Consider the following 24,885-nt stretch of genomic DNA (forward strand, 5'->3'; position numbering starts at 1 on the left):
GTAAGCCTGACCCCCTCTCCTCTCTGTTTTCAGCATCATCCTCCCTGTGGTCCCACACAGGGGAGGAGCTAGGATGCTCACGGCAGGGAGGAAAAGGGGATAGAAATGGCCTCCACGAAGCCTCTAGCCATCTCTGAGAGTCCCCAAGAAGGACAGGAGCTAAGAGCCCCTTCCAGGATAGCCGGCGTCTTAGTCTGCAGGGTGGTAAATCCTGTGCCGTCTCAGTCTCACCACAGCAGACCTGGGAGGTCCACAGTCATATACACTTTGTACAGAGAAAGAAACCGAAACTCAGAGGAGTTCCCCAGAATGTTAGCGCTGGGAGGATTTAAAGATCACCAAGTCCACACCCTTCATGTTCATCTGTGTGGAAACTGAGGCAACGTGACCTGACCGACGTTACAGCACGCCAGGGGCAGAGTCGGGGTATCCTCCATCCTCGGTGTGCTTTGCTCAGCCCCGTGCCGTCTCGCCCCAAGGCCCGCGTCAGGTCTCTACCTCGGACCCCGAATTCTGGTTTCTAAGGGTGTCAGTCACCTGCTCACACCCTAGGCGCCACCACCCCACCCCAGGGCTCTGACGTCACCTTCCTCTTGACCAATGAACAAATCCCATCATGGGTTGAGGATGTGAATGTCAGCTACCTCCCCCACCCCAGGCCCTGTGGTTGCAAAGATGCTCTAACAGGAAGCGGGTTTGAGAAGCTGCACAGCTTCCTGCCCCCCAGGGCTGAGAAGGGCGAGTGCCAGGCCAGGCCACGAGACACAGCTTCTTGCCAGTGTCCTGGCAGCTTCCTCTTCCACAGCTACTTCCGTGTGGCCGGAGCCCCAGAGGCAGGAGCTGTGGCCTGTTGCCCAGGCCACCCTCCACCCCCAGTTCAGAGCCCTGCCCCCCCAGGCCAGGCCCAGCCCAGAGGCTGGTGTGGGATCCCATGGGGGACTGGTAGGGCAAAGGTCTTGGGGGACAGAGGTGGCTGGGCCAGAGCCCTGGGGCTCCGGCCATGAAGTCTCGGCAGAAAGGAAAGAAGAAAGGCAGCTCGAAGGAGCGGGTGTTTGGGTGTGACCTGCAGGAGCACCTGCAGCATGCAGGCCAGGAGGGTAAGGAGGCCGCCCCACAGCTCTGCTGGGTGGCGGGGCAGGGACGGAGCCCCCTAGCCTGATCTAGTCTGAGGGACCGGGCAGCCTCCGGGTGCTCCTGGGGAAGGGGCAGTGGCTTGGGGTCACCACCCAGGAGGTGGACGAGCATTCGAGGCAGGAAATGTGGCACAGCAAGGCGGGCAGGTAGGCCCCATGGAACCGCTTGGGTCTGGGGGGGTGGAGGGGTCGAGGATGGGAGCGCCAGGAAGCACTGAGGGGAGAGGATGGAGAGACTGGAGGAGGCTCAGGAGAGGTAGAAGCTCCAGAGGCAAGGGGATGACTGCTGGCGACAGCAGAGAGAGGCTAGAGAAGTGGAGATGAACGGTGAGGGGACAGTGGGTGGCAGGTCTGAATGAAAGGAGACAGAAGAAGGGCCGCTGAGACTCTAAGAATGACCCTGTGGAGGATGGGGATTTCCTGGTTGGAGGAGAGTGCCCAGGGACAAAGTTCAAGGTTGTAGGGCCCCAACCCCTCTGCAGTCTTGCTGGGCCACAGGTGAGGATGTGGGGTGAGAAGAGCCGCCTTCCTGGTCTCTGTGGCTGTCCAGCTTTCCCTGTACAAAGGAGAAACAGGTGCAAAGAGGAGGACGAGGAGAGAAGCTGCTGAAATGGGGAACAACAGGAGAGTAAGAGGCCTGGTGGAAGCTGGGGTTGGAAGGTGCACAGGAAGGGTGTGGGACTGTCGATGCCGCTCGCCCAGTTCCCTCCCCGAGTTACCTTGGAAGGGGCTTGGAAACCAGCGGGATCAGGGACAAGATGGGGCAGGAGGTTTGATTTGAAATTGAACGCAGGTATCCTGGCTGCCCAGCCCAGCTTGTTTTTGGCACTTGGAGCTCCTCCCAGAGAAGAGCACGATTCTGCCCCCCACCCCCCACCCCACCCCAATCTGTCATTTCCTCTTTGTCCTCCCCTCTGCGCTGCGCTGCGCTGTGGTGCCTGCAGCGGAGGGAGGGTGGTGGTGGTTCCCAGCTCATTTCCTGCTCTGGGCTCCGCCCCCGCACCCCCAGACGCCTCCTTCCCCTTTTCTCCTCCCCCAGAGGCCCCCATCCCCACCCGCCTTGGTTAAGGGAAGGCCTGGGCCCCAAGGAAGAGCTGCACAGCCCTAGTGGCTTCTCTGCATCCTCGCGCAGAGCCCGGTTGCCAGCGCAGAGCTGACTCCTCTACAAGGGGTTCCTCTTGAGAATGATGACTCTTGGCCAAGGGCCACTTGATTTAATTGGGGCTGGTGCTCTTCTCCCAGTTCTCTGCAAACCCTCAGTTCGGCCTCCTCATCCAGGCACTGCCCTTCCCTGTGGGCCCCCTGCCAACTCTGTAGAAACACTGAACCTAGATCCAGCCCAAAACCCACACCTGTAACCACTCCCGGCCTCTGCCTGCCTTCCCAGCAGGTGAGGGGCATGTCCTCTGGAAGGCATAGACATCTGGTTGCTGGGTCCTGATCCTAATAAACCCCAGAGGGCGAGAGCGGCACCTCCTGCCCCTCCCCAGAGCCTCACCTAAACCTAAGGGGGCCTGATCTTGGGCCCAGAGTGGCAGTGGTCCCCTCTCCCCATCCCCCAGCTCCTCCTGGCACAGCTGGGAAGTAGCACCGAAAGAGGCTGGTGCTGGCTTGTCCGTTTAACCCAAGGCCCAGCAGCAGTGGAAGCCCAGGCCAGCGGAGAGCTGTTTCTGGTTAGTTTATCCTTCCTGATATCTTGGCTTCCCATCCTTACCCGCTTGCTGCATCTCAGCATCCTGCGCCAGGTGTTTGCCCCAGGCGGGTCTCTCCCTCCCGCAAGCCCTGTGGGTACTGATCTTCATCTCTTCGATCCCTTGTTTAGGTTTCTGGTTCTCTGAGCCCTAGGCTTCTGTCCCCCCTCCCCGGTGCCACCTCCTTTCCTTGATGTCTCCATCTCTTGACTCCATGAACCCAGCCCTGCCTCTAACTTTGATCTCTGATCTCTGTCTCCTTGACCTCCCCTCACCATCTCTCTGACCCCGTTACCTTTTCTCGCATCTCCGCAACCTATTTCCTCTGTGGCTCTGTCTCCTGAGGGTCCCGAGTGCCTTCCTTAAGGGTCTTCTCTGGAGGTTCAAAATCTGCAGAAAATGACAGGATGGGAAGACCTGGCTGCGTTGCAGTTCACGTGAAGGGGACCTAGGGTGTAGGTGACAGGGGAGTATGTGTGAGTCGACGAGTAACCTGGAGGCCAAAGGAGTCGGTGTAGCACCAGGCACCCCAGAGCGGGGCTGCAGCTTGAGGGAGGAGAGCCTGCCCCACCTCTGTGTCCGTGCTGGCTACCTGAGGCCAGGGACACCCCGGCAAGCAAATGGGTGCACGTCCTGAGGGGATGGATAGTGGATCGCAGAACGCTAAGGAAGCTCTCACTCTAAGGCCATGCAAGTCTGGCTTTCTTAGGGAGGCGTTCACACTCAGGGTCGTGCCTGTGCACAGCTGGCACTTGCATAGCCCTAAGAGTGGGTGCTTCCTGAAGTTTTGTACCCTAAGATGCCTTCCTTGTCTCACCCAAGTCCTGGCTCTGGGGTACAGGAGGGCAAAGGGCGTGGACACCAGGGCATAAGAGGAGGGTTTAAGACAGTGGTTGATGGTTTCATTGATTATCTCCTTCCTTCTATATTTCTCTATCTTAATGCCAAAGAGCGTGGAATGGATGACTTCCAAAACCCAAAACTTTGCAAAATGATAGACTAAGTCACTGAAGGAATTGGGTGGAAGGGAGAATTAGAGGAAAGGTAAGATCAGTGCCCAGAAATGCATATCAGGTGGTTCTGTATGGTTCCTAGATGTGGGCTCTGAGCCTCCTGGTGGTCAAAATAATTAAGTATAACTCATAAAACCCATAAAAAAAAATGAAGTAGACGACTTAGGAGAAGCACAGCTTTTTCTGACACTGGCATGTGCAAAGGATTTCTCTGGCGAGGCTCAGTTCAGTGGACTCAGTGTTTTGTCTTAGGCAATATTCTTTATTAAACCTCCAAGGGATGTCACTAATCCTTATCGCTGATTGATAAATTCATTGAGTCATTTAATAGACATTTATTGAATACCTGTTCTGTTTCAACACCGTGCTAGGCGCTGAGAAGGATGTTAGTCTTTGTGAGAAGGCATAGATAGAAAAGAAACTAATCATAACAAAATGCAGTAAGCACTATAATACAGATATAAGCAAGGGTTCAGAAATGGAGATGATGTTTGAGGTGTGTTTTGAAGAATGCATAGGAGTTCACCAGGCACAGACAGAGGGGAGGGTATTTTCAGGCAAGATAATAATATGAGTGCTGGTCCAAGGCTTGTTCATGGGGCAGCAAAGAGCTGGCTCATGGAAATTGTTGGGGAATTGGTTGAAGCCGAGGCTGGAGTGGGGCAGTTGGCCCTGGTTTGTGAAGGGTCTTATATATACAATGCTGAGGAGTTCATATTTTATTCTGTAATCTGTAAGGTAAGTGGCGAATATCAGGATGGTACAGGGTGTTTATGGAGCAGAAGATGTAAAGCAGAAAAGTGTTTTAGTAACTATATGGCCTTGTGGAGATGGGATGAAATACATGGCGTTTGAGGGTTCCCATGTTTGAGACACCGTGTCAGAAAACTGAGGAAAATCAAGATGCATCACGCTTAGATCTTGTCCTGAAGGAGCTTTCAGTATAATGACAGGGGAGGGAGTCTGAGGCGGGGAGAGAGAACACAGCTTTTTGCACTCCTGGATTTGAATCCTGGCTCTAGCTGGCTGACACTAGACACTCACTACTCCTTTGAGCCTTAGTTTTCTTAACTGCAAAATGGGGACTAGCGTGCCTACTGCCTGGTGCTTGGCACACAGTCACTTCTTTCCTGAATTAACCTGTTTGAAGGTGAGTCACAGTTTTGTGTGCCTTCCTGTGACAGATCTAATATCCATCCTTGCTTACCAGAGAGGGCATGTTACTAGTCCCCATCAGCCCTGTTCCATTTGGTTGGGATAACTAATGTTCCTGTATCTTATGTAGAGTACAACATAAATGCATTTTCAAGAACAGTCTTTTACCATGAGTTCCCTTCCAAACAGACTGCTGCCCTTTTAAAAATTCTGGAGTAACAACTAGTCCTTACGAGCCAGATTTCAGCTCAACAAAGGCATAACTTTCTAACAGGAAAGGGCAGCCTGCCCTCACTGAGGGGTTTATGCCAAGGCTCTGGACCCAGTGAGCAGAGATACTGTAGAGGGGATGGTATCTGGGCCGGCAGGTTGGAGCTGGTGTCCTGTAAGAATCTTTCTGACAACACTGCATTCCATAAGCTTTGCCATCCGTCTCCCCAGACCACCTTCCCTGATGCTTCCATTTCTCACATGCCTTGCAGTCTCTGACCTCCTAGACCTTCTGATTTCTCTTCCTCTGCCCCATCTGTGTCCCCAGTGCCCCAGGTGTTACGGAGCTGTGCCGAGTTTGTGGAAGAATATGGAGTGGTGGATGGGATCTACCGTCTCTCAGGGGTCTCTTCCAACATCCAGAAGCTCCGGTGAGTCAGACAGTGAGGGGAGGGCTCTGTGGCCTCCAGGCAGTGAGGGGAGGGCTCTGTGGCCAGGAGGCCAGGGAGCCAGAGGGGTGAGGGGACATGGGGAGAAGGGAACATAGATGCGAGGAGCTAGGGTGTCCTCAGGGAAGGGTGAGACAATGCACCCCACTGCCCCCAGTCTAGCATGCATAAGCATGTGTGCACGTGCACACATACAGACACACGCACACACACATCTCTACTCCCACATACACCTACCCAGCTTAAGAAAATATATTTATAATTCACATACCATAAAGTTCACCATTTAAAAATGTACAATTCGGTGGTTTTCAGTATATTCACAAGGTTATGCCGTCATCATCACTATCCATTTCATCAACCCAGGAGGAAACCCTACACCCACTGGCAGTCACTCCACATTCCCTTTCCCTCAGCCCCAGGAACCACTGGTCTACTTTCTGTTTTAATGGATTCGCCTATTCTGGATATTTCACATAAATGGAATCATGTAACTGTAACTTTCGTATGTTATTTTTCACTTAACATGTTTTCAAGGTTCATGCACGCTGTCACATGTACCAGTACTTCCTTTCCTTTTATGACTGAATGATATTCCACTCTACGGCTTTACCACGTTTTGTGTACCCATTCATCAGTGATGGCTTTGCGGGTTGTCTCCACCTTTTGGCTGTTATGAATAATGCTGCTATAAACATTCATGTACCAGCGTTTGTATGGACATAAGATTTCAATTCGCTTGAGTCTATGCCCAGAAGTAGAATTGCTAGGTTTTATGGTAACTCTATGTTGAACTTCTTAAGGAATTGCCAAACTGTTTTCTGTAGCATCTGCATCACTTTACATCCCTACCAAAAATCCAGGAGGGTTCCAGTCGCCACATCTCTGCCAACCTTTGTTACTGTGTGTCTTTTTTTATTAGAGCCGCCCTAGTGGATGTGAGGTGATATTTCATTTATATTTGCATTTCCCTAATAGCAGATGATGTCGAACACCTTCTCTTGGGCTTATTAGCCATTTGAATATATATTTTTGGAGAAATGTCTATTCAAATCCTTTGCTCATTTTTAAATCGGGTTTTCTCTTTTCACTTGTACGAGTTCTTTGTGTATCCTGGATATTAGACACTTATCAAATCTATGATGTGCAAATATTTTTTCCCTCTCTGCGAGTTGTCTTCCCTTTCTTGATAGTGTCCTTTGACAGACAAATGCTTGTGGTTTTGATGGTCAATTTGTCTATTTTTTCTTTGGTTGCTTGTACTTTTGGTGTCCTGTGTCTGCAACAGTTGCCGAATCCAGGGTCATGCAGATTCACACTATGTTTCCTCTAAGAGTTACTCACAGCCATTTCTATACATATCCAGAGACCTATATGTAGACTCACCCCCTCAGTTCTACTGACTCTACCCCTACGTTGCTACTCACACCTACAGCCATGTCCCTGCCACGTGTCCCCATTCACACGCAGACATACTTTGCATCTTCACATCCCCTGCAGACGGTGGCGCACACAGTGCGTCACCCCTGCTGCCTCACGTGTACACACCAACATCCTCCTTCCAAGTCCCACACACGCTGACCCTTGGCCCTGCTGGAGCCCATCTCCACAGCTCCCACCTCTCCCCATATTACCCCTGATCCCCACCACTCCTGACCACTCTGCACGTCCCCAGGCAGGAGTTTGAGGCAGAGCGGAAACCAGACCTGCGACGAGATGTTTACCTGCAGGACATTCACTGCGTCTCCTCCCTGTGCAAAGCCTACTTCAGAGAACTGCCGGATCCCCTGCTCACTTACCGGCTCTATGACAAGTTTGCTGTGAGTTGGGAGGCAGGGGAGGGAAGAGAAGGCTGAGGGGTGGCTGCTTGACTTTTGTCAACCCAGGTGTTTCCAATGCTAGACAGTGTCCTCGTGGTCCTGAATGACAGAGGTCACATGAAAACGGGAAGTCCTGTTCCCCCAGACGTTAGCCCGCCGTCTCTGCCCCTCCCCTGTCCCTCTTTCCTTCATTCTAAGGCCCTGCCGATCATAGACCGGGCAAGGAGGGCAAGGAAGAGGGCAGGGTACAGTCCAGAGGGGGCAGAAGTAAGAAGGCTCTTGGAAATGACCTACGGCAGAGCTTCCCTACATTTAAGAGGAGACATCTTTTTAGGAGTCGAAACTTTTCAAGTGTGCCCCTCCAGGAACTGTGATTTTATGTCAAATGTCTTTTGAATAAGAAAACACATGACAAAAATGCTATCTTGAACTGAGTAACACTTTTAAAATAAGCTGCACTTTAGTGAGCACAATAGCATTTAGGGATCCTGGACAGCAGCAGCATGCCAGTCAGCCTGCAGGGGCACGACTGGGAGGGTGGGCTTAGGACACCTTGCAATAACTCCCAGCCCCTTGGGGCACCTGCAGGGTGCCGTGACTGATGAATTCCCCAGGAAGATGCTAAGGCAGAGAGTGGCAGTGAGTTCTCAAGGTCACAAAACAATTAAGTGGCACAGCTGAGATTCAGTTGCAGATCCCGTGGGCCCCAAATTCAGAGCTCTCTCTGCTATGTCGGTGGGTCTGGAAGATGCAAGGAGGGGACAGTGTGGGTACCCACTGACTGGAAGAGTTTGGCTCAGAGCTCGGGGAGTAAGCAGGGGCAGTGCTGGGTCACTGGCTCCTGCTTCCTGAGCGCTTCCTCCCCATCAGGAGGCCGTAGCAGTGCAACTGGAGCCTGAGCGCTTGGTCAAGATCCTAGAGGTGCTTCAAGAACTCCCTGTGCCAAACTACAGGTGTGTGGCCCAGAAGCCAGACTCCCCCGACACAGCCCAGGCTCTCTCTGCACCGGGAGCCTCGAGTTGTCTCTCCTCTTCTGGCCCCCATCCTCAATGCTACCTCTGCCCTGCATGATGCCAGGGCAACCGTTGCCCCATGACACCCCCTTTCCTCAGGACCCTGGAGTTCCTCATGCAGCACTTGGTGCACATGGCCTCTTTCAGTGCCCAGACCAACATGCACGCCCGCAACCTGGCCATCGTGTGGGCCCCCAACCTGCTGAGGTGGGCACGTGTGTGTGCAGTGGTGGGGGGTCCTGCCCAGTGTTTACTGAGCAAGTGTCCTGCGTCTGTTGGAGAGCTGGCCTGCCTATCACTCCCTCTGGAGCCAGGCAGACGAGGAGACACCCTGAGGTTTGGGACTTAAGTCACATATGTAGTTTCAGAGGTGGAGATGGGGTTAAGGGCATGTAGGGAAAAGGACATGTTTTTAGGGAGAATTTGGATGGGCAAGTGTGGTGGTGGGGAGAATGACTCCACATTGCCACAGGTCTAAGGACATAGAGGCCTCAGGCTTCAACGGGACAGCAGCCTTCATGGAGGTGCGTGTGCAGTCCATCGTGGTCGAGTTCATCCTCACACATGTAGACCAGCTCTTCGGGGGCGCTGCTCTCTCTGGTCAGTGTCCTTCCCACCCACCATGTCACCACTCTCTGACTGGGGGGTCATGTCAGGGTGATAGAGGGCCTCAGAGTTCATCCAGTTCAGTCTCCCCATTTGCAGATGAGAAAATTGAGTCTCACAGAGAGATGCTGCTTATGGTCACATGCAGAAAAACCTAGAGAGAGAACGGCATAGACAGTACTTGAGCAGACCTCTCCTGCTCTCAATCCAGGGTGTAGCTTGACCTCTTAATCATAATGCTGGCTCTCCAGGCCAATGACTGATCATTCCCACTCCCAGCCTCCCGGGCCAATGTCCTGGGAGCTCTTGGTCCTCTTTGTCCAGAAGGATTCCCTCTTGAGGAGCTAGACACGGAGGGTCTGTCTCCAGGAGCCTCTGAGACTATCCCTAGCCCCGTAGTTGTGGGTGGGAGGGCGCACTGGGGAGAGAGGTACCCGAAGTCCTCTCTAGTCTCTGCTCTTGATTAGCCAATTCCTCTTCTTTTTCTAGGTGGTGAGATGGAGAGTGGGTGGCGACCACTTCTAGGGGCCCGGGCGTCAGGTAGCCCTGAGGACCTTATGCCCAGGTCCCTGCCCTACCACCTGCCTAGCATCTTGCAGGCTGGCGATGGACCCCCCCAGATGCGGCCCTACCACACTATCATTGAAATTGCAGAGCACAAGTAAGGCCTCCTTCCTGGGCCCCCTTCTCCTGCACTGACTCCAGGCCCCAACCCACGATTTCTCCACTCCCTCCAGGAGGAAGGGGTCTTTGAAGGTCCGGAAGTGGAGATCTATCTTCAATCTGGGTCGCTCTGGCCATGAGACCAAGCGTAAACTTACACGGGGGGCTGAGGACAGGGGTAAGTTTGGGGCAATGTAGGGGGAGCTCCACCGAGGGTGTGCCAGGCCCTGGTTCTACGCACATCCCTGTCTTGCAGAGGACAAATCCGGTAAGGGGACTCTGCGGCCAGCCAAGAGCATGGACTCACTGAGCGCTGCAGCCGGGGCCAGTGATGGTGAGTGCCAATGTGCACCCCTCTCCGCCGTATGTGTGCATGTGCCATGTGACCACCAGCACAGGCCTGTGAACATCTGTATGGAAGCATGTCTGTGAATGTGTCTGCGAGGGAATAGCAGTATTATGGATAAAACCATTGTGAGTGCATTCCTCTGTGGGTGTGCGTGCGTGTGTACATGTAGCCATTGTGCTCACAAATTAAAAAAAAAAAAGGAATGAGTGCCTGTGATACACCACCATAGTGCAGGCTGCTAGGTTTATAGTGGTGAGCTTATCGTAATCTCTGGTATATTCATGAGTGTCCACAGAGGGACGGAGTGGCAGTGGTGGGGGTCGGTGTAGTGATGGCCAGTGACTTCTATCTGCAGGGAGGGTGGGGGGCTCCTAAATATGTGCAGGGTGACTTGACCTGCTGGCTGTGGAAAGCTTGCAGTCATGGCCAAGGGAAGCTGGGCCTGGTGCCTTCCAGACTATCCTGCCTCTCAGGCTTGAGGAAGCAAGGAGCATTCTCCAGAACCTTCCTGAGCTGTCCCAGCTGAGGCTCTTGCCTTCCTCTCTCTCCTCCACAGAGCCAGAGGGGCTGGTGGGACCCAGTAGTCCCCGGCCCAACCCGCTGCTGCCAGGGAGCTTGGAGAATGATTCCATGGAGGCAGCAGAGGGTGAACAGGAGCCTGAGACAGAGGCACTGGGAAGCACGAACTCTGAGCCGGGCACACCGCGAGCTGGGCGGTCAGCAGTCCGCGCTGGGGGCAGCAGCCGTGCCGAGCGCTGTGCTGGTGTCCACATCTCAGACCCCTACAATGTCAACCTCCCACTACACATCACCTCAATCCTCAGTGTGCCCCCAAACATCATCTCTAATGTCTCCTTGGCCAGGCTCACCCGTGGCCTTGAGTGCCCTGCCCTACAGCCCCGACCAAACCCTGCCTCTGGCCCTGGTCCTGGCCCTGGCCCCCCAGGTGAGGACCCAAAGATTGCCTGGGACTGGGAGAGGGGACTGGAACTCTAGGCTGAGGCTCTGATGCTGGACATCTGCCCTGGGAAGGGCAGAGGCCTTGAACTTCAGGTGGTTACCTTCAGCCACCTCCTTGGCTTTGAGGTTGGGGGGAATTTAGTAGTATTATCAGGTTGTATGAAATTCATGGAGAGTGGATCTCTGGCAGCCTTCAGATCACTGAGTTATCCAAAGTGGAGGTCTGTGTCAGATATATAGAGCAGGGATTACTAAATAAAAGGTGGGAATATATACTAGATGATGGTAATAAAAGGAGTAACATTAATACTAAGAGCTAACACATATCAAGGGCTTACTATGTGACAAGTGATGGGTTAAAGACTTTGAGGGCATTAGCTTATTTCATTTTCTTATAATCTTCTGACACAGGTATTATTGTTATCCTTATGTTACAGCAGTGAAACCTGGCATTTAGGTTAAGCAATTTGCTATTGATTTAGGTGGGAGGTGGCAGAGGTGGGATCTGATCTTTGCTCTGACTCCAGTTCCTGCAGTGTCACTGACAAGCAGTACTAAGGCAATGCAGGGTACTGGGTAAGGACATGGCTACAGAGTGATAGAGACTTGGGTTCAGATTTTGGCTGTGCCACTTACTGCTTGTGTGACATTGGACAAATCTCTCTGAGTCTCAGTGTACTCATATGTAAAATGAGGATAAATGCCCTACATTATAGGGCTGTTTTGTGGGGAAAATAAGACAGTGCACTGTAAAATACATAGTATGGAAGAGGCTGGGAGTGCCGTGAGGGTGGCCCCAAGCCAGTAGTTAGCAATATTGGTCTGAGAGGATCAGCAACGTCCAGTATCTCTGCCGGAAACCTTGGGCCCATGCTGTAGCAATGCTAGGAAGATCCACATGGGAGAGGGTCAGGGTGGTCTTGACCTTCGTACTCCTAGGACTACCTCTCTTCCAACAGATGAGAAGTTGGAGGCAAGTCCAGACCCAGCTCCTCTGGCTGACTCGGGCCCAGCGGATGTTGTCCCTGCCCTGGAGGACTGCCTGTCCCAGGAGGTGCAGGATTCCTTCTCCTTCCTAGAGGACTCAAGCAGCTCAGAGCCCGAGTGGGTGGGGGTGGAGGACGGGGAGGTGGCCGAGGCAGGAACGGCAGGAGCAGCCTTCTCCCCTGGGGAGGACGACCCTGGGATGGGCTACCTGGAGGAGCTCCTGGGAGTTGGGCCTCAGGTAAGGAGGAGCTGGGCTGGGTTTGGGGGTGGTAAGGAATCCAGAGGCTGCCCAGGGCTGCCTGGTCCTGAGCCACAACGCCATGCCTACAGGTGGAGGAGTTCTCTGTGGAGCCGCCCCTGGACGACCTGTCTCTGGAAGAGGCGCAGTTTGTCCTGGCTCCCAGCTGCTGTTCTCTGGACTCTGCTGGTCCCGGGCCTGAAGCAGAGGAAGAAAGTGGGGAGGAAGTCTTCCTGAGTGCCTATGATGACCTGAGTCCCCTCCTGGGGCCCAAACCCCCAACCTGGGAGGGCCCGGGGAGTCTGGAGGAAGACGCGGCCGGGTGTGTAAGACAGGAGGCTCCGGGACAGGCTGAGGAAGAGCAGGCGTGCCGGGAAGTTGAGGAGGACAAGGAGGCTGAGCCTGGAGGCAGATGGGACGGGAGGGAGGAGGCTGGAGGGAACCCAGAGGGTGGGGTGGAGGCTGGAGAAGCAGGCGAAGGAGGAGGAGAGGCTGGGGGAAGCCAGGACACAATGGTCGGTTTGACAGAAGGTAGTGGGGAAGGGACAGAGGCCAAGGAGGACGAGCGTGCGGAGGACGTGAACGGTGTAGAGGAACCAGGAGGGGAGCAGGACAGAGACAAGGAGAAGGAGGGAAAGACTGAGAGAGAGCAAGAGGCTGAGGAAGGTGAGGAAGACCAGGGAGAAGCGGGAAGGGACCCAGAGCATGGCGCCCAGGAAAACCAAGTTGCTGAGGAGGGCTGGGAAGTTGCACCCAAACAAGAGGCTGAAGGAGGCAGAGAGGAGGACGACAAAGGACAAAGGGGGATTGGGGACCAAGAGGCAGGAGAAGACCAAGGAGATGGTGAAGACGGCAGAAGCCCAGAAGCAGCAGCTGAGGAAGCAGCGGGGGAGGTCAGCCAGGAGCCGGACAGTGGGGACGGAGAGGCTGCGGGGGACTACTGGGCTGGAGGGGACCATTTAGGAGAGGGCTCCCTCCCTGAAGGGTCACCTGTAGAGTCCCTGGAAGTTGACAGTGCCAAAGAGAGCAGTGCCCAGTCCTCTGAGACAGAACAGGCAGCACCGCCGCCACCCAGGCCAGAGGGCATGGAGCCTGAGGGGCAGCCCAGTCCAGAGGGTTGCAACCTGTGCCTGTGTCCCCTTGGCTCAGCTGGTGGTGTGGGCATGCGCTTGGCTTCCACCCTGGTTCAGGTCCAACAGGTTCGCTCTGTGCCTGTGGTGCCCCCCAAACCGCAGTTTGCCAAGATGCCCAGTGCAATGTGTAGCAAGATCCATGTGGCACCTGCAAACCCCTGCCCGAGGCCTGGCCGGCTTGATGGGACTCCTGGGGAAAGGGCTTGGGGGTCCCGAGCCTCCCGCTCCTCTTGGAGGAATGGAGGCAGTCTTTCCTTCGATGCTGCTGTGGCCCTGGCCCGGGACCGCCAGAGGACTGAGGCTCAGGGAGTTCGGCGGACCCAGACCTGCACTGGGGGTGGGGACTGCAGCCTCATCCCCAGAACCTACCCCTGTACTGTGACCTCTGCTTATTCTCCTCGGCCCCTTAGCTGTCTGGAGCTCCCATCTGTGGGTGCAGAAGCGTCTGGACCACGGAGTCGGCTTAGTTTGCCCCCCAGGGAACCCCAGCTCCCTGACCCCCTTTCATCCCCCCAGCGCCGATCATATGCATTTGAAACACAGGCTAACCCTGGGAAAGGTGAGGGACTGTGATTAGAAGCACCGGGCAAAGGGGCCAGTGAGTTGTCTTGAATCTCTGGGGTCCTGGACTGGCTGTCTCCTCTGCTACCTGAGCAGCTGCGCTGCCCAACTCCATAGACTGTGGCCCTCCAGGTTTTTTTTTTAGACTGTGGGAGGCACTGCCTCAATCGGTTTACCTGAGCTTGTCTCAGACACAAAGCACTTATCCCCTGGGAGATTCCCAAGTATGTCACCAAGATCCTGAGTGGGATCATCGGCCAAAGGAAACAAAATGTAGGCAGAAAACCCAGAGGCTTCTCCAAGGGGAGAATGAAGGGGGAACTCCAGCCAAGAGCCTGTCCTTTGAGGTTGTGAACTTTTCCTCATGGAAGCCCAGGGTGGAGGCAGAGAGGACGGGGCCAGATCAGAGTCTGTCCCACACACACAGTCCTGGAGTTGCCCATCCTTGTTCTGTGCTAGAGCTCTTGGGTATCTCCGGACTCTCTTAGATCCAGATTAGGAGGAACATGTCCAGAAAGCTCTTTGAAAACCTCATATTTGTTGGAGAGACTGGCCCCCTTTCCAGCTAACCCACCCTCTGTCTCTGTCACATTAAGGAAGAGAGGTCTTGCACAGATCTCTTCGGCCTCTCCTTTTTACTTGGGGATAGCTTCCTCCTATTTTGGGGAAGGTAAATGGCATCACTCAGGCCCTGGGGCTGCGTCTCCAGAGAGGCTGGGGCCCCAGATCCCATTCTTGTAAGGAGCCATGTCTCAAAATAAAAGTATTTTTGCATGGAAATAGTGTGAAAACTCATTATTTCTATTAAAATTTTGGGTGATAGGTATCATATTTTCATATGTTTGGCTCAACGTTGCTTTTCTGTTGTTGTTTGGTTGCTCTTCCTCCCTTGTTGTCATGGAAACTGGTGGTTAAAAACTAGAGCTGGGTTCATGGTGGTCAGGAAATGGGGAAGAGAAACTTTCATTTACATAATGCTCATTATGTTCCAGTAAAGGCTAGGTAGTCCATGTGCACAGAATCTATGTCCTTGATTTTATGTAGTCCACCCAGCAGTTCTGAAAGTTGGTACTGGTATCTCCATTTTACAGATGAGGAAACTAAGGCTAATTAATCAAAAGGCTTGCCAACGATCTCAGTGGTAAGAAGCCACCGAGGTAGGTTTGAGATCCGGGCTTGCTTGGCTCTGGAGTCTGCACTCCTCCCGTCACACCACTCTCCGAATCCATTAAGGGTAGGTCTTGACAGAGAAGAATGGCAATCGAGAGTCCTCTCATGTAATCTGTGGGCCTCACAAAAACTGGAGGCCCTGGGGGCCTTTGGGTGAGTGCTGACAACAAGAGTATACCTGTGTCTCTGTCTGCCCACGTACGTAGGAATCCCCAATAGGGAACACTTGAAAAAGGCGTCCCATCCAAGATGGCCTCCCAAATGGCCCTTGTTAAAGATGGCACCTCCCTCTGCCGTCCCTCTTTTGATCTAATCTGCCTTCTCTCAGTTCCTTTTCCTGGCACTAAAAGGGTCCTGTCCAAGTGAACGGTGGGAGCACAAGTTCCCTGTCCTTTCTCCCGTTCTTAACAAGAGTTCCCTGGACTTAAGCGTTATTCTTCCAAGACGCCGGGATGCTACTTCTCCTCGACCCCAGCTACACGCCCACGGCTCAGCCGTCAGCCCTCAGAAAGATGGAGCAAACGGAAGTGGGGCGGCTCTGAGGCTGAGTGGCTTGGGCGGGTCGACAGAGACGCTTCCGCCCCTCTCCAACATGGCCGCGGGCTGGGACTGCGCATGAGCAGCTGTCCATGGCGATATCCGAGTCCGGAGCGGAGAACACGGTCGGGGAGAACCGGCGGCTCAGGGGCCTCGGCTGGTGAGTGCAGGACCGGACGGGCGTCCGGAGACAGGGCGGGCCGGCAAGGCAGGGCAGCCGTGATTGCGTCTCAGTTTTTCAGGTTAAAGGAGTCCTGGGGCGGAAGCCTTTGTTTTGAGGGAGGGGGCCGTGCCTGGTTCTTTATCTGCTGCTCCCCTTTGTGGGCCCAACTCCCTGCCCGGCCCGGAGCGCGCACGTCCCCGCCCTCCTGCGCTGCCAGCCGCCGCCGCCCGGGGCCGAGGGGTGCGCCGAGCCGCAGGTGCCCTTTCCTGCCTCCGCGGAGCAGCGGAGGCGTGGGGCGAGCGCGGCGAGGCTGCCCGGGTCGCGGCGCGGGCTCGCGGGCTCGCGCCTGGCCGGCGCTCAGTTCCCGAGCGCCCACTGGCTGGTGGGCCTGCAGGGTCTAAGCGCCTGACTGCTTTCGGCACTTCATTATTTCTCCCTTTGTGTCCAGTCTTGGCAAGGGCTTTTGCAGGGCCCTCCTGCCCTGAGCGTGCACGCCGCAACATCCTGTCCCGGTTTCCGTATCGCGTACCCCTAAGGGCAGGAGATGCTTCCGGATGTCCAGCTAAGATAGAAGTAGCCTGGCCCCGTGGCTGGGTGTCCTCCGAGGCTACCCCTGGCTGACAGCTGTGGGCGATAGAGACGCCTCCTGTGCCTTGCCTTCTCTGTAATTGCCTCTTCCAGCAGTCAGCGCTACAAGCCTCAGAGGGGCACCTCCTCCGTAAGTGTGAGGACGGACAGGTGGGTGGTACCGAAACACTCGTGCCACTTCCCCTTAGGGGCTGGCATCTTCTTGCAGCGTTACTTCCTCTGGACAGTTTCACTTTCAGTTCCCTTTTTTATGGGGCAGAAGGGGATTACACTTTTCTTGGATACCGGCTTTCCAAGGCTCATTCGCTGATTTTCCTTGAATAAGACAGGTTTGGAGGATCGTATGGGTAGAGAATTTACAAAAATTATACCCATTCTGTGTCCGGATTATTTTATTGCTTTGTATGATGTAGCAGTTTCTTTCTGGAGGCATCTGCCTGCGCAGCCCTTTGGTTTTCCTGTCCTCCGGCTGGGTGTCAGGGACCTAAGGCAGGCACCTGTAGATGGAATTCTTTCCTCCTCCATTGTCTCTTCTTTAGAACCGTGAGCCTGCAGTTCTTCCTGTCTTGCTGAGGCTCAGTTGATTTGGAGTTGTTATGGCAACATTTTAGCAACTGTGTTGTTGTACAGGAAGTCTTGGTAGGTACAATAGAAGGGGCTTGAGGGTCTTTAACAAATGGCAGAAATCTGGACACCCCAAAACAAGATCACTGTTAGTAGAATGGGGCCCAAAGGCCAAGTCTGGCCTTTGTGGTTGTAGGGGGTTCCGACGGCAATCATTTCCCCTTCCAAGAATTGAGAACAGAAATTTCTTGGTGTGCAAATGTGGCTGAGAAGCTGGAAGAAGCATTGGCGTCCACGGCCCTGCGTTGATAGTGGTGGTCTAAATGTGGCCTTTCCTCGCCCCCGTGTCATGGCAGCTCATAATAGCTTTAATAATAATCCATCCAGAAATATATTGTTGCTCAGTCTTCCAGCATAAATCCCTTCTCCACCAGGAGTTGGAGTGATAATGAAGGTGTGAGGAACACTGTCTGTAGAGTTGCTTATTCAGTCACTTGAGCCCAGTCCTCAGCATCAGAATGAAGCGGCTTGTCCCCTGCAGATGAATGTGTTACATTCTTGGTGTGTCTTCACAGAGCTTAGGTTCTGGAAATGGGGGGCCTGTTCAGTTTCCTAGACTCACTGCAGACTCCGATTCCTACCAGGACTTAGCAGTCAGGCCTGTGAGGCAGAAGATTCAAAGACTTTCAACGAAGGACGAGTTCCTCGGATGTGCCCCCTCACAGAGAGATGAAGGGGTGAGTGAAGAAGAGGTAGGGCCTGGGATGGGAAAAGGACGCCTGGGAAATTGCAGAACAACTGAGAGCACTGACTCTGGAGTCAGGCAGACCCAGATTCCGGTCCAGCTCCATCACTGCCTGGCTGTGTGATTTGGTTTCCCATCTACAAAATGCAAGTAGTGCTGCCGACCTTGTATTGCTGTTCTTAGTATTAAATAAGGTAGTGCCTGTTAAGTGTTCAGCTCAGTGCCTATGTACACGGTAAACACTCACTAAATACTAGCTGTTGTTTTTCTAACCTAACGTAGCATCTGTTGGGAGTGCCTTTGAGTCTGGAAGCCATCTGTTACCGGGCCAGAGAGCTTTTCATTCACTTCTTCTCTTACTTCATTTCTCCCTTCACAAACAGACAGCAGAAAACAGCTGAAACGGAAGAGGGGACAGTGCAGATTCAGGAAGGTGAGTGGTAGAAACAGACCTGAGACCCAGAGCCCATCCTGGCCTCACCCCCACTCCCATGGGCCCATCTCCTGTGCATCCTTCTCCTCCCAAATGATGTGCAAGTGGAATCACAGTGTAAGTTGGTCATGGGGGACGGTAGTACTGCATGGAGAATAGTCAGTGATTCTGTAACATCTTTCTATGTTGATAGATAGTAACCACACTAGAGGGGGTGACGACTTAATAATAACTTAATAATAACTGTTGAACCACTGTGCTGTACATTTGAAGCCAATATAATATTGTATATCAATGATACTTTAAAATAAATAAATAAATAAATAAATAAATACATACATACATACATACATAAATAAATAAATAAATAAATAAATAAATAAATAAATTAAATAAATTAAATAAATAAATAAATAAATAATGACATGCAAGTAGAACAGAGGGCGAAAGGCCGAAACTCACAAACTTTTCCTTTGCTTTTTAAATTCAGGTGCAGTGGCAACTGGGGAGGACCCGACCAGTGTGGCTATTGCCAGCATCCAGTCAGCTGCCACTTTCCCTGACCCCAACGTCAAGTACGTCTTCCGAACTGAGAATGGGGGCCAGGTAAGGGAGGGGGCCAGGTGGCTGCAGGTGTTACCTGGGGCTGGGAGTGAGGGAGGTTATTGAACCTGCCAGGGGGAGACCTGGCTTGGAGGATGAGGTGGAGACGTGACTGTTGCTGGGGGGCTTCGGGGTGGGAGCTGGAGTGTGAGGTTTGGAGCAGAGATTGGTGTGGGGCAGGGGCTGGCTGAAATCTCCGTATGGAGAAAAAAGGGGGAATGGCTGAATCAGTGTCTCTGAAGGACTCTTGTTTGGGACCCTATCCAAGAGAAGCTTGCACCTGGGATCCTAGGCGCTTACTCTTTCATTCTCTCTTCCCCGGCTTCCCCTTTCCTCCCTGCTTCTAGGTGATGTACAGGGTGATCCAGGTGTCCGAGGGGCAGCTGGATGGCCAGACTGAGGGGACTGGCGCCATCAGTGGCTACCCTGCCGCTCAATCAATGACCCAGGTACAGAGTCTGCGCAGGAGAAAGGACCATAGCTCTGAGAAGTGAAATGCAAAAGGGAACCAATGGGATGGGGGTGAGGCATGAGGCTCTCACTTTCTGGGTGTTTCTCCCCAGAAAACTGCAGAGTAGTTAAGCAGGAAGTGTCCCACTGTCCCTGGCCACCCTCCTCCTGCTTCCCTTCCAGGCGGTGATCCAGGGCGCTTTCACCAGCGATGATGCAGTTGACACGGAGGGGACAGCTGCCGAGACGCACTATACATACTTCCCCAGCACCGCGGTGGGTGACGGGACAGGGGGCACCACATCGGGCAGTACGGCTGCAGTTGTTACTACCCAGGGCTCAGAGGCACTGCTGGGGCAGGCGACCCCTCCTGGCACTGGTGAGATGCTGTGTGAGGATGGTGGCTGGAGGGGCGAGGATGGGCCGTGGGACCTGGCCGGCGGACAGCGGGTCTTTACTTGTGACTCCTTAATGGTCACTAAGACCTGGGCAGGCAGAGTCTAGGGCTGCCTTTCCAGCCGGAGGAAGTATGTGTTTTTAGTAGAGGGTTCCAGGCCCTTGGTCTCAAGAGCTTGGGGATGGTCCCCATCCCATATCCTGGCAGAACCTCCCCTGCATCTTCACAGGTCAATTTTTTGTGATGATGTCACCACAAGAAGTGTTGCAGGGAGGAAGCCAGCGCTCCATTGCCCCCAGGACCCACCCTTATTCCCCGTGAGTGACACTTGTTTCTTCTGTTTCCATGAGTGGTCTCTGTACCTGCCAGATCTTATCCCAAGCTGCACTCTTATTTTTTGTTCTCCCTTTGCTCCGGCCACCCGGGCTCCTTTGTCAGGAAATCAGAAGCTCCCCGGACTACCCGGGATGAGAAACGCAGGGCTCAGCATAATGAAGGTAGGTATGGTCTGGGTGTGAAGCTAGGAGCCATCTGGTAGCATTGGGATGGCAGTGATGTCAGGGAGAGATGGGTAATCGTCCACAGGGCCTGTGCTGAGGTCTTGCTGAGTCACCTTGTCCTCCACTTTGCCCCACAGTGGAGCGTCGCCGCCGAGACAAGATTAACAACTGGATTGTGCAGCTGTCCAAGATCATCCCAGACTGCTCCATGGAGAGCACCAAGTCTGGCCAGGTCATGGAAGGACGCTGGTGGTGGGCAGGTTGCCTGAAATCTGTCTCCTTGTAGTGTTCCCAGAAAAGGAGAAGGGGCACACATGGCAGTCTCTTCTTATTTCTCTCTGAGGTTCCTGTATTCCCGGGAGATGTTATACCACCATCCTTAGGGGGAAATAGGGACTGAAGTGTGAGTGTGTTTTTGGAAAGCAAACCAGGTACCTTCTATTCTAGTTCTCATTTTGTTGGCTGCTTCTTGCAGAGTAAAGGTGGAATTCTATCCAAAGCCTGTGATTATATCCAGGAGCTTCGGCAGAGTAACCACCGGTTGTCTGAAGAGCTGCAGGGGCTTGACCAACTGCAGCTGGACAATGATGTGCTTCGACAGCAGGTCAGACCCCTCTCCTCAGTATAGTCCTCCTCGATCTCCATAGCCACTGACCCAGTTTGGGGCCGCCTATTTCCTCTTCCATAGGGAGAACTTCATCTTTTCCCCCTCTCCAGTGGATGTCTTAATAAGTTCAGGGACTCGACTGTGCCAATTTTTTTACCATTCCCCTTACTGCCCCTTCCCATGTCAGGTGGAAGATCTTAAAAACAAGAATCTGCTGCTACGAGCTCAGTTGCGGCACCATGGAGTAGAGGTCGTCATCAAGAGTGACAGCAACTAACTCGGGACTCAGGGCCTTTGGGCCCTATAGCCCCTTTCTGAGAACTGCAGATAGCCCAGGAGCAACATGCTAACCCCATGCCCCTCTCTTCCACTGCCCACTTCTGGCACGAGACTGGGGGAAGTTCAGAAGGCGGCCGTGTCTTTAAACTGAGGTCCTGTGATATAATAGCTTGTGGAGGTGTGAAACACAAACGGGGGTGTGCACTGACAGCCTCTCTCAGCCCCACCATGCAGCCCCTGGGCCCTGTGCTCCTCTTGGACAAGGCTTGTGCTGTCTCCATGCTGGATGCTGGACACACTAAACTGGGGGGCTTGTCCTGTGCTTGTTTAGCGTGTCAGCAGAGGGTCTGCTGACAGGTGATGCTCTGGTTTGCCTCAGGACTCTGGCGCTTCCACTGGTTCTTCCTTTCCCTGGAGCGCAGATGTGCACCTGAGGACTGGGGAGCAAGAAGTGGGGGAAAGGATGCTTAGCAGTGGCTGCTGCCCCTGGAAGAGGAGATGGGCCAGCAAGCAGCTAAGGCCTGTGCCTAAGTCTCTGGACAGGGAGAACGACAGGCAGAGGCCCAGTTGGGGCCTTCCCCCTTGTGGGGGTGGTTTTTTTTTTTTCTTTTTTTCTTTTTTTTTTTTTAAGATAAAATGTTCAGAGCCACAGTTGTCTCCTGTTTTCCCTCTTGTGGGCCCCAGGGGGCACGTTGTGCTTTGACCAGTAAGGGTTGGGCCATGATTAAGGTGGGAGTTGTGCGGGTACTCATTGCTTGGACTCCTGGTACCTGGGCTAGACCCGCGTGCGGTCGCCGCAGCGCCAGGCAGGCGCGGAGCCGCAGCTGAACAGGTGCCGGGGGCGGTGCGGGGGGTGGTGCCCGCGCTTCCGGTTCCGGTGGCTGCCCCGGGCAGGCGGCAGAGATGCTGCGGGTACCGAGGGGACTGACCGGGGCCGCATTCCTGCACCTCGCCTTAGCGGTGCGCACCATGTCTGCAGGTACCTGCGGGAGAGGCCTGGGACCTGGTCCCGGCCCTCGGGAGCGCGTGGAGCCCCGGGAACGGGAGGCGGCGGAGGCACGAAGGGCGCGCGTGGAGGTCCCCCCCACCCCCGCCGGGCCAGGGGCGCCGCGGCAGCCGAGCCTCGCAGCCCCGCGCCCCTCAAGACGCGTGCCCCTTCCTCAGCGCCCACGGTCTCACTCCCCGAACTCCGTTCGCTTTTGGCCTCGGGCCGGGCCCGGCTCATCGATGTGAGATCTCGGGAGGAGGCGGCAGCTGGGACCATTCCTGGGGCGCTCAACATCCCGGGTATGGGATGGAGAGAGGACGCCCCGGTGGGCGGGGAAGAGACAGTCCGGTGGGGTCCCTAGGATGGCGTGGGGAAGGCACCTGTAGTTCCCTTAAGGCCCCCTGAAGCTTCCCTGGCTGGCTGGAGGCGGGTCCTGGCCGCCGAACCGGCCCTTCCAGTTTGGAGGGAAGACAGGCGGTGAGGAAGGGGCGGGCCTGCTTCTGTCGTTGACCTCTCCGGGCCGGATGCCCGAGTCCGCCCGCTCTGCCGCGCAGCTAGGGGCGTTGCTCCCGTTCAAAGGTCGTGTGGCTGACTTTCTGCGCGGGTAGACTCTATCTTGTCCTTGAGATTGGGGGGTGGTAGTCGCCATGTGTTGTTTTGGGTCTCCCTGGAGTTTTGTTAGATCCCCAGGACCCAGTCCTTGCAGGCTTAGCCTCCCAACCTGAAATTGACAAACTACCGTCTTTGCCTTCTGTCCTCTCAACTCCTCCTCCCAGTGTCCGAGTTGGAAAGTGCCCTGCAGATGGAGCCAGCTGCTTTCCAGGCTTTGTACTCCGCTGAGAAGCCAAAGCTGGAAGATGAGAACCTCATTTTCTTCTGTCAAATAGGCAAGCGGGGCTTGCAGGCCACGCAGTTGGCTCAGGGTCTTGGATACACAGGGTAAGGTGAAGGTGTGGATTGCTAGCTGGGGAGTGCTTAGGGTCTTGGATACACAGGGTAAGGTGAAGGTGTGGATTGCTAGCTGGGGAGTACTGGAGACCGCCTCCTGGGCCTGTCCTTCCCCCACCCCTCTTTGTCTCCGCAGGGCTCGCAACTATGCAGGGGCCTATAGAGAGTGGTTCCAGAAAGAAGGTTAGGTAGCAGGAGGTTCACTGATTGCCTCTCTCCCCTCGCCCGCCATGGACCTTAACTAAGGGTGATGAAGGGGCTGACTTGTTGGGTTGGGCCACTCCTTATAGTTTTGTGCTGCAAGCATCAAATAAAGATCATTTAATCGAAGTATTGGAAGCATTTAATTTGTCAGGTGGACTGGAAACAGTTCTGATCTTAATCTCGACCTTAGTTCAGGCCTGGGTCCTTCCTTCTGCATTCATCTACTCTCTCACCCATGCACCCCAATTTTTTTTCTAGCAGTTGCCTGAGACTGCAATACTCCTAGAATAATTGTTTTCAGCCCAGAGTGCATATCAGAGTCACCTGGTAGCTTAAAAAATACAAACCTTGGCTCCCATCCCAGATTTGAAATCTCAGTGGTGGGACTTGAGCATTAGTGGCTTTATGAGCCCCTCAAGTGATTCTAATATGCAGTCAGGAGCCAGAACCACCACTGCTCTAACCAGAGATCAGCAAACTATGGTCCAGGCTGCTGCCGTGACAATTTATTTACATGTTGTCTGTGCTGCTTTTGTGCAAAAATGGCAGAATAGTTGCAACTCAGAGACTATGTCTTTCAAAGCCTTAAGTTTTTTCTATCTAGTTCTTTGTAGGAAAAGTTGCCTACCCTTGCTTAAGACCTTCAGATCCCCATTCCCAGCCTCAGTTCTCTTAGACTTCATCACTGGATTTGAGGAAATGAGAGGGCAGTCCCAGGCTATTAGGTGAAGGAGTAGATGCCACCTTCCATCCCTACACGTGTGTCACAATGTATACAGATTACTGGTGTGAGGCTCCTCCAGTGCCACCAAAAATGGGTCCCAGTTTTTATCAAACTGTTCCCTGATGCCATAGTGGGTTTAACAAAATTTGGTTTAAAAAAATAAAAAATTTTTGCTGAGACAAAGTTCAACCCCCCACAGAAGATTTATAACTTCCCTCTAAGATCAAGGTACATAGCTTGATGCATATCCTTCTAGACCTTTTAAATATCTCAATGGCAGAGTTTTGACTTCTTAAGTTTGATTTTAAAAGTTTTATTCCTTTATTTGTGGAAGAGAAAGTTGGGTCAGAGGTGGACCCAATTTTCTGATTTTTCTGAAACTCCTTCAGGTAATTCCTGCATTCTTTGCCTTTTTCCCATCTCCTTTTCCACTTCCCTTCTGCCTTCTGGACTGTACCAGCTGTGCTACATCTTTTATCTTAGAGTCTACACTGTACCCTCTACAAAATCTTCTCTGGGCTCTCCACGTTCTGTGTCACAGAACTATTCCACTCTCTCCCTGGGCTAATCACAATGCATTACTGTCCAAGGTTAACTGGATATTGTTGGGTCTGGAGATAAAGCTAAAATGTATGAGTGTAGCCCAGGGTCTAGCAAATGGTCAGTGTCAGTCACTCTGTCCCTTAATACCCAACTCCCTTTGGTTCTCAGAGTGGGTTAGAAGTTTTCGTGGGGTCTAATTTCTTCTTTGTTACCTTTTTCCCTTCTTTTACATCATCAAGTATTATAATTCCATTATAGCATTTCTTTTTTTTTTTAAACTGAGGCTTAATTTGCCCATAATGAAACGTCCAGCTCATTGAGTTTCGACAATTGCCTGTTTAGGTGTTAACGACCATCCTAAGCAAGACAGAACCCTGAAATCCCAGGATCTCTCTGGGACTCCTTTCTAGTCAGTTCCAGGTATAGTCTGTCTTCTATCACCAGAATCTAGTTTCTAGCTT

General features: G+C 53.4%; 3 protein-coding genes across 11 annotated transcripts; all 3 read left to right on the forward strand.

The window, feature by feature from the left end:
• The first annotated feature begins 98 nt into the window (after positions 1-98).
• Positions 99-14,761, forward strand: ARHGAP30 (Rho GTPase activating protein 30). 3 transcript variants are annotated; one of them, XM_017640042.3, is made up of 12 exons: positions 99-1,097; positions 5,531-5,633; positions 7,327-7,471; positions 8,342-8,424; positions 8,584-8,691; positions 8,957-9,084; positions 9,580-9,751; positions 9,828-9,931; positions 10,010-10,087; positions 10,659-11,048; positions 12,022-12,287; positions 12,380-14,761. In XM_017640042.3, the coding sequence occupies exons 1-12, from the start codon at positions 1,001-1,003 to the stop codon at positions 13,991-13,993; spliced, it is 3,288 nt and encodes a 1,095-aa protein (XP_017495531.3). In that variant the 5' UTR covers positions 99-1,000; the 3' UTR covers positions 13,994-14,761. The 3 variants fall into 3 exon arrangements, with proteins under 3 accessions (XP_017495531.3, XP_017495532.3, XP_017495533.3); XM_017640043.3 differs by having other exon boundaries at positions 12,022-12,116; XM_017640044.3 differs by lacking the exon at positions 99-1,097 and having other exon boundaries at positions 7,331-7,471.
• Positions 14,762-15,704: 943 nt separating this feature from the next.
• Positions 15,705-21,666, forward strand: USF1 (upstream transcription factor 1). 6 transcript variants are annotated; one of them, XM_037023903.2, is made up of 12 exons: positions 16,631-16,768; positions 16,979-17,078; positions 17,648-17,740; positions 18,132-18,181; positions 18,672-18,787; positions 19,132-19,233; positions 19,418-19,613; positions 19,861-19,948; positions 20,070-20,128; positions 20,269-20,363; positions 20,607-20,735; positions 20,926-21,666. In XM_037023903.2, exons 3-12 carry the CDS (start codon positions 17,733-17,735, stop codon positions 21,013-21,015), a joined length of 933 nt encoding a protein of 310 aa, XP_036879798.1. In that variant the 5' UTR covers positions 16,631-16,768; positions 16,979-17,078; positions 17,648-17,732; the 3' UTR covers positions 21,016-21,666. The 6 variants fall into 6 exon arrangements, 5 of the variants coding, with proteins under 5 accessions (XP_036879797.1, XP_036879799.1, XP_073078059.1 ...); XR_005062820.2 differs by lacking the exons at positions 16,631-16,768; positions 16,979-17,078 and adding an exon at positions 15,705-15,848 and having other exon boundaries at positions 20,269-20,562; positions 20,649-20,735; positions 20,926-20,973; XM_037023902.2 differs by lacking the exons at positions 16,631-16,768; positions 16,979-17,078 and adding an exon at positions 15,706-15,848.
• Positions 21,667-21,770: 104 nt separating this feature from the next.
• Positions 21,771-23,283, forward strand: TSTD1 (thiosulfate sulfurtransferase like domain containing 1). 2 transcript variants are annotated; one of them, XM_037023905.2, is made up of 4 exons: positions 21,771-21,996; positions 22,182-22,304; positions 22,782-22,944; positions 23,090-23,283. In XM_037023905.2, the coding sequence occupies exons 1-4, from the start codon at positions 21,921-21,923 to the stop codon at positions 23,139-23,141; spliced, it is 414 nt and encodes a 137-aa protein (XP_036879800.2). In that variant the 5' UTR covers positions 21,771-21,920; the 3' UTR covers positions 23,142-23,283. The 2 variants fall into 2 exon arrangements, with proteins under 2 accessions (XP_036879800.2, XP_036879801.2); XM_037023906.2 differs by lacking the exon at positions 22,182-22,304.
• Positions 23,284-24,885: the final 1,602 nt, after the last annotated feature.

Source organism: Manis javanica, chromosome 14, assembly GCF_040802235.1.
Source record: "Manis javanica isolate MJ-LG chromosome 14, MJ_LKY, whole genome shotgun sequence".
NCBI lineage: Eukaryota > Metazoa > Chordata > Mammalia > Pholidota > Manidae > Manis > Manis javanica.

Coding starts and splice junctions, on each gene's coding strand:
- ARHGAP30 (XM_017640042.3), top strand. CDS start 1,001: ATGAAGTCTCGGCAGAAAGGAAAGAAGAAAGGCAGCTCGAAGGAGCGG. Junction 1,098..5,530: donor GCAGCATGCAGGCCAGGAGG/GTAAGGAGGCCG, acceptor CTGTGTCCCCAG/TGCCCCAGGTGTTACGGAGC. Junction 9,752..9,827: donor ATTGAAATTGCAGAGCACAA/GTAAGGCCTCCT, acceptor CACTCCCTCCAG/GAGGAAGGGGTCTTTGAAGG.
- TSTD1 (XM_037023905.2), top strand. CDS start 21,921: ATGCTGCGGGTACCGAGGGGACTGACCGGGGCCGCATTCCTGCACCTC. Junction 21,997..22,181: donor GGTGCGCACCATGTCTGCAG/GTACCTGCGGGA, acceptor CCCCTTCCTCAG/CGCCCACGGTCTCACTCCCC. Junction 22,945..23,089: donor CAGGGTCTTGGATACACAGG/GTAAGGTGAAGG, acceptor TTGTCTCCGCAG/GGCTCGCAACTATGCAGGGG.
- USF1 (XM_037023902.2), top strand. Junction 18,182..18,671: donor GACAGTGCAGATTCAGGAAG/GTGAGTGGTAGA, acceptor TTTTAAATTCAG/GTGCAGTGGCAACTGGGGAG. Junction 19,949..20,069: donor AGGACCCACCCTTATTCCCC/GTGAGTGACACT, acceptor CTCCTTTGTCAG/GAAATCAGAAGCTCCCCGGA.